Here is an 11,539-nt window from a genome sequence, read left to right on the forward strand (position 1 = left end):
AGGGTACACTTCAATGTTTTAAAATGAAACCTTTATTAAATTCCATAGAAAACAGTAGTTTATAGTTTGATCATCGGGAATGTGCAAAAACAAAACAAAACACAACCGAACTAAAAAAAACAACAACAATTAAACAATGGTTCAACTTGATTAAGAGAAAACAGGTAGAATTTAAAAAAACAAAAAACAGTGTGAAGAGGAAAACAGAATGTACCATTGCCCAGCAATGTTTACTGTCATACTGGATTTAAATCTCAAAAACTATAATTAAGCGCAGAGACTGAGATGATTCAGTCTCACACTGTGAAACACTGTTAGCGCCTGGACAGAGAGAGAGTGGAGATTCAAATTCAGAATTTTCTTCTCGTTGCTAACAAAATGCCCTGGAGGTGTTTATGTCTTCGTGCTCGTCTGCTGTTTTGAAGATAAGCCTGGAAGGCCTTCAGGGCTCCAAGAAAAGTGCTTCAAGTAGCTCAAAGTGTAAACTAAAAGAAAATATGTGTATTATTTTGTAACACAAGACACTGACTCCAAATTACAGTAAGGCTGGTTACTGAAATTTGGAAGAAAACTCCTCTCATAAGTAGTTGTCCAAGCAAAGCCCGTCTGAACCCTCTTGATGTGCTCCGAGCCCAGGACTCCTCCCTCTCACATGATGGGGTAGCTGGCGAGGTTGGCGATGCCACAGAGGTTGTTGCGGTTACGAGCCATCATGATGTAGCCCTGGTTGCCCCAGGTCTCGCTCCAGCTGTCAGGAAGAGGTTGGAAAGACAGAAGACAGAAATACAGATGGGTAAAGAAAAGCAGAAGAGAGAGTGAGTGAGAATCGCCATCAGCGTTTTGTGTCTTCACGTCAACGCCACGGCAGGAGATGACATGTGGCTTCATTGCGGTGGCCTTATGGGCCACCTGCTGCCACGCAAGCCTGTGATGTGTCCCACCTGTTTTTGATGATCCAGTATTTCTTTCCTTTGGAGTTCACTCCGTAGCCGACCGCCAGCACGGCGTGATTGATGTCGTCTTTGTTGCAGTTGCGGTCGTAGTAAACACCTGAGCGCATGACAGAGGAGACAAGTGAGAGAGTGAGAAGACAAGATCTAAAGAATCAATGGATGTTTCTCTGAAGTTGGTTCAACAAATGATAGAAGTCATTTATTTTCCACTGACATTCGGTGAAAAGTTGGAGTGAAAGGTGCAGTAAAATCTTTTGTTTGGTAGTACTTTGATGCTGGGTATTCATATATACTTCAGTTTCTAATCTAAACCTCTTCAAATGTCAATCAACCACAGTTTAGGTATAATAACTCTACTTTATTATTTGTTTTTTTACCTCAAACTTAAACTAACTCTTGATTAAAAAATAAAGCAATTTTGTAAATAGTTATTTACAATAAAATGGTTCTTTTTTTGGAGCCAATTTCACAAGAAATAATTTTAGTAATAAATCATGGGCAAAATAAAGTTATAATTGACATCTATGGGCCAGATGTGGGCCTTCTTGGGCCGGAAGTGGCCCTCGGGCCATAAGTTTTTCTTTGTCTGTGTTTGACGTTGAAGACCATTTTATCTAACCTTTTTCAATGACTATTATTAGATGCTTAGCATCAACTTTCCTACATAAAATAACATACTGTGTTTCCTCTTTTGGTGTCTTTTACAGCAACTAGTCATCATGACAGCACTTTCACAGTGTGTTCTCCTGCAGAAGTGAAGCTGTGGTTTAAACTACGTCCAAAGTCATAAGTTGTTGTGTGACAAAAGCACGGACACATTAATACATCTTCTCTTTTTACATGTAGAATATCTGACGTGAGCATTTTAAAATATGCTGAATCATTTTGTTTTTGTAATATAGTTGAACTGTTGATCCTCCTGAGGCGTTCACTGACCTCTCTGGTAGAACTGGAAGCTGCTCTGTGAGGCGTCGATGCCCACAGACACTGGACCCACTTTAAACAGAGCCACAGCCAGAGCGTGTTCATCACCCATTGGGATCTCCTTGTAGCCTTTGCACTGGGCTGCCATGCCACTGGAGTTGTAGCGGCAGGGGGCGGCCCGGTGGGGAAAGAAAACACTGAAAACAACAAAGGAAGAGGCTAACGTTAGCAACATCCTGCATTTAACAAGCTTATTTTGTGCCTTGCTCAGAAAGATAATAAATGAATGATAAAAAAGAAAAATGAGATTTGTGATTGGAAGAGTAATTTTTTATTTATATGTATTTATTTCAGGTTTTTAGATTTCTGTTCATCATAATAGTGAACTTTTAGGACTACATAGCCAATGACATCTTCTTTACCAGAAACACCATCACACCTAGTGATTCTTGTGAGTCACATGCATGTTACAGTGTCAGTACATGCTGATTACTAATTAAGGGAAATTGCCCTGTATTCATTAATAAGCAGTTCTTCTGCTGTGAGGATAAATTGAGGAACTGCTGACAACGATGATGTCGCTGGTGTTTAGTGAATTTTTTGTTGCTGTCTGTAGCAAATTTCTTTGGGGTCATGTTAGTGATATCAACTTGACAAAAAGAACCAAAATGTTAAATGAAATCTCTCAACTTGAGAATTAATGATAGATAAATTGTGAATTTAGCTGTGTTAAATGTTATTTAGAATTTCCAGGACTAAGTGTTTGTCATTTAACCGCATTGGTTTTTCAAATATAGGAAACTGGAACGTCGTGATCTCACCTCTCCCACATAGGGATATGCCTCCCACGAGTCGATGCCTCCGTTTTCCTGGATGTACCTAAAGGCGTTGGTCATGTATCCTCCTCCACAGCCGTCATTTTCTTTGACACAGTCCACCAGGTTCTGGGGACTGAGGTCCAGCAGCTGACCGCTCTGTTTGGCCAACTGGCCCTCGAGGGCCCCGGCTGAGCTGAAAGCCCAGCATGAGCCACAGGAGCCCTGTCAGAAGACGAGAGCAACAATGTTGATATAAAGTAAACTGCAACGTTATTTCACAAGTGTACAACGAGGCGAACGCAGAACTGAATCGAAAAGCAAAAGTAAAAAAATAGTTCACACCTCACCATCACCAGTACAACCTAAAAAATAAAAATAATGTTTTCAAGTTCGTCAAAGAAATAACGTGTTTTTCGTCCTTTCCTCCACTGGAGGGCAGAGTTACATAAACTTTGACTTAAAACAACATTCCTGCACAAGCCAGTGCTGTCTTGTATAAATACGTGTATATGTTGTAAAATGCAGTAAAGCACATTCTATGAGTTAAAATAGCCAGTCAAAAAGGTGTCATTAATTAAATACTCGACATTGTTATGGATATTCCTGCCTCATTGACTTTGCCAGCGTGATTATTGATAACTATTGACTGCCTGAGTTAGAAAGTGAAAAGGGAGAAATACAATGATTTCTGCCATTAAGTAAAAATAAATAATAATAATAATAATAATAATAACCCATTGTGCTCCCTGCAGCTTTAACCTTTCTATTAAAAACGGTTGATTACACATTATGCATGTAATCAAAACAATCCACTGGTGAATAAAAGGGAAAAAATCCATATAAAAGAATCAACAATGATCCAGTGATGATTGAAGGAGACCGTGTAGGAAGTTGTTGTTATGCTCAGAGTGAAGTCAGTCTGATGAATAATTCATTAATGCCAGAAATCTTAGGCTTCGAGAAAAGTCTGGTAATTGGGCTGCTGCTTATAGGAGGTGGTCGGTTTTTAACCACTAGAGGGAGTTGAGTGCAACCCCTCGGTTAAACATTACGTAATGTCCAATGCTGTGGTAGGAACTGAGGTCAATTTAAAATTCTAAGAATTCAAACAGCCTATAATGTGATAAAATGGCAGCCAGTTAGCAGTGTAGCTCTTGTGTAGCTCTATTTGTGCTGCACTGCTACAAAGTATAACTTTACTTTTTTTCATAATTTGCATGTGCAGGTGCTCAGTGGGTTTTTCACCACCATCATCGTTACAGTTCCAGCTCTAATATGACGCCAGACTGCAGGTAGTGTTCTCAAACACTAGGCTGCTGATGTGTCCATGAGCAGTGACCACAGATGTTCCCCTGCAGACTGCTCCCACCTAAACACAGGCCATCTGTCATAGCAACTAATTACATTTAACCATCACACCATTCCGTTGTTTGCAGCGTCCATTAGCTCAGTGAGATCAGACTGTTTGCTCCATCAGGCTGAGATACTGTCAGGAAAAATAAACAAATCACTGCAGGAAGTTCACTTTTATCTCCTCTGTTTGTGTTCCCTTCAAGGCAAACACGAGAACATTCCAGCAGCTTTGTCAGCTTCACTAACAAATATGTGAGAGGAGGATTTTGAGTGTTTTTTTGTAACATCAATACACTAGATAAAAAGGTAAGAACAAAAATTCCAAGGGTACAAATTTACATTTTTCTTTTAATATACCCAAAATATTCACAATATTATATTCAATTTTTTTCTAGATTTTCTAAAATATTTTTACTCATTGTGCATATTTTCACATTTTTACTCTTTAATTTAATTTAATTCAATAAAGCATTCTTTGTGTTCTGACCTGGTTCTTCACTGATGTCACCATTCCCTTCTTGCGGTAGTCGATAGTTTTGGGAAGTTTGGACACTCTGTCGTCCAGAGCCAAGGTGAAGGTGTAGTCACGGTTCAGTGGGACCTGCAGACCCGTCATCTTCTCCACTACTTCTTCTGATGTCTGGATAACAACAGACACACCTTTTTAGTATCCTAATCTGAATGATCTATTTTTTAACTAAATACAGTCACTATTCTGACTATTTTGACATTCTTGAATTAAAAACAAAAGTTTAATTTCTGATATGATGTGAATTAAAAACAAAAGTTTAATTTCTGTCAAAAAAAGTGAGAATTGTTCCTGGTTTTGTCTCTACCTATCTATCTTGTTGAGTTTAAATGATATAAAAAATGATAAAACTTCCATTAGTGCAGAAGCTCAAGGTTACAGGTTGTATTGTGCTGACAAGAGAGAGCAAGAAACCTTCCTCGGCTCCATTTATTCTCATGTCAGATAAAACAGAATATTTGGAAGAAGAACAAGAAAACCAAGCCATAGAAGATTAAGTCTAAGATCTAAGACAAGAACAAGTGAAAGACAAAAACAAACAAAAACAAAACCACACACACAACAGACGGAGGAGGGACAGAAGATGAAAGCTGCCTCACCCAGAGACGGGGTTCCTCACAGGTGACTCCAAATTGAAATGTCACTTTTTTATTTCTCTCTCTGTTTGTCAAGTTTCTCAGTCATCCAGCTCATCCAATCCTCAGGAGAGTAAATACAGACAAGTGGACGTGCATGACTTTCCTCCAAAACATTTCATCCTTCATCCTGCGTCAGTGGTGGCTGACAGGCAGAAAGACTCAAGGGGAGTAAAGTTTGGGCTGAATCCACCCTAACGTTCAGTAAACAGAGTCATGCTAGGGCAAGAAATATTCTGGGTTACAAAAGCATGAGATGTACATCTGTCTACGGTGGATCAAAAAAGTCAATAAGGGATGAAGACTCGGATCAACTGCTTTTTAACTCATCAATGTGGAGAAGAGCAGCGGAGGTTAAAACCTGACGATGGCAGGAGTTACTGAAGTGAAGTGAAGATAGTTCACACTTCTTCGGTGTTTCTGAAATCTGTGATGTCAAATAGATCAATTAACACTCATTAGAGGTGTTAATGGTCTAAAGACTCATTAAGATTCTGTTCTACCTGATACTGACAGTCTGGATCCACAGAGAAAATCCTTGTCGAGTGAAGTGATGGGAGTAATGATTGTGTGGTATCGATGTAGTGATACTCAATTACTATCATAAAGTATCGATACAAATACTGTACTCCATACAGGCTTTTGTGCTGCAACACCACCCGGTAACATACAATTAAACTGATCCATACATGTCACATGACCACTGAGCAGAAGAGGTCATCACTGGGTGTCTTTGGCCCTGATTGGTAGAATTAAACTATCTAGATGACATTGTATAAAGATAAATGATTGTCATTTGTTCATCCGTTTTACATTGATTCCTATGGGGAAATTGTTTCAGCTTTCAAACTTTTTGGTTCACGAACGGCCTTCAGAAAGTTTGAAAGCTGAGGTTCCACTGTACTTGATGACCACAGAGACACGTGTGCCAGCACTAGTACCAGTACCAGCTAATCTGATGAACCCAGATTATAGGTCTAACCCAGAACTATAACTACATGGTCACTCACCATGTCTCCCAGGTGGTTCATGCCCATCTCATAGGAGTGGATGCCCAGTGCTGCCTCCTCATTGTGGGCTTGGATCATACGCATGTTCTTCTCCCAGATGGCTCTGCGGATTCCCTCCTCGTCCTGTCAGGGATGAAAGAAAAGGTTTTTTTTTTCTCTACTCTCCTTTTTTTTACCCATGTAGGAAGTTATAATCTTCAGACTATATGAGGAATGGAACATATAATGTTAATAAAATAAATTCATAGGAAAATGATAATTTTTTTTCCACCACAGATTATAGCTTATAATTCCAGAGAACACAGTTTTCAAACACTGCTTCATCATCTTCACTTCCTCACTTCCATAAACCTCGATCCAGGCCCTGGAGACAGACTTTGTCAACAATCCTCTATCACCTCGAGAAATTCTCCCCCTCATGTTCTTTACCTTGCAGCAGAATTGCATTAATCTGGACACATTTACATTCTAATTAATGTAAAAGGAAAATAACAGGCAGAAAAAAATGTGTGCACACACATTGGATCAATCAGGTCGGTTAAATTAGTGAACGAGTTCTCATCACTGACACTGATGAAGCATTCGTTAGTATTTTCTTTCAAGTGATTTTGTCATTTTTGGTTTGACTAATATTTGCAAATTAGCATTTTGGAATATCTGTAAGACTGAACTTTGATGAAATATATATTTGGGTCTTTTTATAGGAACAAGATCTATTAATTCTAATAATAATAATAATAATAATAATAATGTGGTATATATAAAATTAAAAATATAAAAAATAATAAAAATATAAACAAATAAAAATAATACATATATATGGTATGGAGAAATATAGAATAACTCCAGATTCTAAACAAATATTTCTGGTCTCTCTGTTGGAACATGGAGAGTCAGTCTAATGACTAACGATTGGTTGCCTCAAAACCTCACCACGTTTAATATTCAAGGTCTCAGCAGCCACTGGCGTAACTGTGATCTCCATTCATCTAGGCGTTCTCTGATAGTAATGGAAAATGTAAATGACGTGATTAGAGCCATTCTATTTCACTAATGTCAGTAGAGAGAAGGTTAAATTAGTGGGAGTTAATGAGGAACACTGGTTCAAATCACCCTGGGATAAAAAGGAAAAACAGAGAGATTTCTGCTGAGTGCAGCAACACCACTGATCATGTGACTGCACACAGGTTATCGAGTTAATGTTGGTGGGTAATAACACTGGACCGAGGCACATGCAGCACTGCAGAGACCCAAACACACAAACACAGCTGTGGAGCAGTGACCTTTGGCTGGTGGGAAAAACAATCATGTCATGGCAGATGCTCAGGAGGTTCATTTGCACTCGGATGCTTTGACGTCAGCATCTGACATACATGTTCTCCTTTTTCTTTTCTTTTTTTAATTTACTTCCAGGAATTAAAATGAGGTTAAGACAAGAAGCTTGGAGTAACATTACTGTAAACTGACTCATTCAAGTCATGAGATTCTTAGTTTCAGTCTCACACACAACCTCGTCTTACATTAATGACTGTAGTAGGTGGCACAAAAAACGCAGCTCTGTCTGTAGTATTCTGAAGCATAAACTATAAAAACATATATTAGCATATGTAGCATACATTAGCTTGGAGAAGGACACGGTGCGAAAGAATGTGAAAGAATGCCCTGTTCGGTGCATTTTCCTATCTTACCATTAGATGTCACTAATGTCAATAATGTTGCCCAAAACATAAAGTCGTTCCATAGTGCAACGGTTATCATGCCTGCCTTACATGCAGAAGGTCCTGGGTTTGAGCCCCAGAGGAACTGTACTTCAATGTTCTTAATTGTGCCTCTTGTGCTCTAACAAGGAACATCTGCTCTGCTTAACGTTCTCTCCCTTTGTCCTCAGTCTGCTGACAGCAGGAGCAGAGCAGCTGAAGAACGCTGAACTGATCGGCCGCTAAATTGAGTCAGATGTAAACAGACGCTGAGTCAAAATCTAAAGACGTCACTGAAGCACAGAGGCAGGACACCGGGGGAGGAAACACAGGCGAGAGACAGACGAATTGGAAGGAGAGACAGCCGATCATTGAACGACCTGGTTAACACCACTGACACCGACACTAATGCCACTCTGATCCCTCTGTAATCATTAGCCCATGCGGGGGTGTGTGCGGAAATATTAAATGATTTGTTGAGAGATCAGTGACAACAAGCCTGGAGATACCTCAGAAAGTAAAAAAAACAAATAGCTCAAAGTAACGTGACAGCTAATAGGTAGCCTAGCCAAAAAGTAGCTAAGATATTGAGAGATAAAGCTTTATCAGTGGTAAAAAAGACCCTTAAGGTAGCTAACAAAAAAGCTAAAACAAATTGGCAAACAATCTGAAGGTTGGAAAGTGGTTAGCACGCCTGCCACAGAAGCAGAGAGTCCCAGGTTAGATTCCCAGAGGAACCACATGATTGGCGCTTGCTGGGGGCAGCCTGTTAACAGCATATCTGCTGCTAATACAATGATTTCCTAAATATGGGATCAATATAGTATAAATTATTATTATTATTATTATTATTAAAAAATTTGAAGAAATCCATTGATAAAGGTTTAGCCAAAAAGCTAAAGTCAGGTTAGCAAAAAGTAACCATTATGTGCTTCACAAGTACCTGAACTTAAACAACTTTATGCACATTAGACAGAAACATTAAAAAAATAGATTTTCCATCCCTTAGCTAAGCCTAGTAAAAGTCCACCGCAGCAGGTTATATATGAAACCAAAGAGGCTAAAGATGTTAAAACTTGCTGTTCTTTCTCTTTTCACTATCTCTTTTACAGTTGTGGGAGTGAAGAACACATTAACAGGAGGTCATGTGACCCTAGAAAACCAGCAGAACTGTGGATGAGATAGAGGATGAGTCAGAATAGAGAAGTGGAAGTGGTTTCAGACGATGGTATATGTCAACCAAACACAGCTCAGCTGTCGTTCAAATGGATGATCTTTAAAAGACTTTGACGACAATGTAGCAGATCAAACCATAAAGGAGACACCCACCAGGCCGTTGTATTCTCTCTTGTGTGTGATCTTCCACTGCTCCCAGTGAGCGTCCAGCGTGGCTTCATCCAGGTGACTCAGCGCTGCAGAGGCCAGCAGCAGCAACATGCACAGACACGACAACATCCTAAAAACAGAATCCTAAAAACAGAAATCCACAAAAAAAAAAAAAACCCAAAAAAAAAAAACCCAAAAAAAAAAAACCCAAAAAAAAAAAACCCAAAAAAAAAAAACCCAAAAAAAAAAAACCCAAAAAAAAAAAACAAAAAACAAAAATCAAAAACAAAACATGAGGATGATTCATTTCATTCTCATTTCACAGGTCATGCAACTATTTAAGTTCACCTTCCGATGTATCTGTAAACTCAGCACACTGTCTTTATTTATTGTATTTCAGTCTTCTAGTGTATATTTTATTTCTGCATATTTAAAATGCTGTTAGCATTTTAGCTAATGGACCTTTCGTGTTTGAAATAAAGGATGATATTGATGTTGTACATCATTGGTTCTTCTTTTATGGAGGTTTACGGAGACTATAATTTGTGGTAGAAAGACTGAGTTTCTTAAAAAACATTCTTATATGTTTTGTAAATTCCTGCCCTAAAGAAAATATTTATACTTCCATTGACCAAAGTATCACCGTGTACCTTCACAAAACTTGATCTTTTTCAAACTCAAAGTGAGACTCTTTTCTGTCCGTCACCATGTGTTCACTGCAGCCTGACATTCTTTCCACATGTCCGACCTACTTATTTTATAATAAAACCTCAAAGAGCTGATTCTGAGGGCCTGCAGGGTGACTCATTGAACCCAGCTCCTGGTCTGGGAACAGTTTCCACATGTTTGTAGTCATTCCTGGAACTGTTTTTATGCCTTGTTTTTCTTTAGAAAACAATAACAATTTTCTGTCTTTGTGCAGAGGTGCAAATATGAAGACAGAGAAAATCATTAGATCTATTTGTGTCCTGTCTTGTGTGTGTCCTGTCTGATGAAAACATCTTTTCCTTATTCAGCACTCTCTCCAGCTGTCATTCATCACTACCTCCTCCCCCTCCATTTTTAGTACATCCTGCTCTGATCTGCTTTGTTTCCACTAAAAGCCAGTCTACTTCAAAGTGTACAATAGTACAAAAACAGAAAAAAAAAAAAAAGAAATTATTTCCCATTACTGTCAGGGCTGTTTAAAGGAACAAACTGTTCCTTCACTTTCTCATCTTGTGCACAACATGCAACATGACCATGAATAGCACAAATCTATGCAAATGATGCCGGGCTTCCTGAAACTGCTGTGAACTCATAATGGTGAGGCTGCAGCATCAAGTTTGAGACTTTTTGGTTTTAAAGTTCTACAGACGTTAAATAAAAAACAACTCCTGGTTAAAATGCATCTGCAGGAACCGCTTTAAGTACAATTGGATCAAAAACTCAAACACTAACATCCCACTAAAGACAAATTCAAACTTAACTTGAAAATGAAACCTGAGTCTGTCTGCAGCTGTGACTCGCACCACTACAGTGGAGGAATTCACAGCACTGTAGGTGAAGGAAATACGTGAGTGGCATACACAAGATTACCTTAAAGTCTTTTGGAGTCTGGAGACGTTCCTCAAAGTCTGGCTGCCGTCTTCTTCTGCTGCCGAACTAGGTCAGTGTGTGAGTTTTTATTAGTGGACTTTTGAGGAAGTTCAGCGGAGGATCCAAAGCTGGGGAGGAGTTGTTCTCTCCCATTTAGGGGAATAACATCTGGTTTCACTCAGATGCCGCCCGGATGTCAGGTGTCGTGTTTCAAACAATCTGTTTAACTCAACACAAACCCTGACTTTAGGGACTTTTTTTAAAAAAAAATTATACCATCTTAACTAATATGCAGGGGTTAAATATACTTAGTGTAATACTTGTTAATTTAGTCATTTATTTACAGTTAACATGGTTTTATGACTTTCTTATGGGATTTGCGTTCTTTGATTTGTTTTAGGGCTTCACTGCTCAGTTATGGAGACAGTCCGTCTGCTGTCTAAAGTCTAAAGGTGTGCTGTATTTTTAATAGTACATTTTGTGCTGCATTTAAAGCTTTAACATTATTTTTAAGCAATTTTTAATTTGTTTGAGTATGTTTTTAAAATAGGAATTTATAAAAAAAGGTACTGTAGAAGTGAAATACAACACAGAAATGACTGTACTCTTTTCATATGGGTTTCATTTTTGCACTTTTTCACAATTCCACAACACACCTTTAACATGTAATATTTGGTAGAAATGATAGAAGGAACAATACTACTACTGCTACTACC

At 38.6% G+C, this 11,539-nt stretch overlaps 1 protein-coding gene across 1 annotated transcript; it reads right to left on the reverse strand.

The window, feature by feature from the left end:
* Positions 1–13: 13 nt before the first annotated feature.
* On the reverse strand, positions 14–10,974 carry ctsk (cathepsin K). Its single transcript, XM_008323811.3, has 8 exons — positions 10,824–10,974; positions 9,249–9,375; positions 6,223–6,345; positions 4,536–4,688; positions 2,693–2,917; positions 1,890–2,049; positions 942–1,050; positions 14–748 (listed from the first exon to the last, which is right to left on the reverse strand). Exons 2-8 carry the CDS (start codon positions 9,372–9,374, stop codon positions 649–651), a joined length of 996 nt encoding a protein of 331 aa, XP_008322033.1. The 5' UTR covers position 9,375; positions 10,824–10,974; the 3' UTR covers positions 14–648.
* Positions 10,975–11,539: the final 565 nt, after the last annotated feature.

This window comes from Cynoglossus semilaevis, chromosome 13 (assembly GCF_000523025.1).
Source record: "Cynoglossus semilaevis isolate Cse_v1.0 chromosome 13, Cse_v1.0, whole genome shotgun sequence".
NCBI classification, from domain to species: Eukaryota; Metazoa; Chordata; class Actinopteri; order Pleuronectiformes; family Cynoglossidae; genus Cynoglossus; species Cynoglossus semilaevis.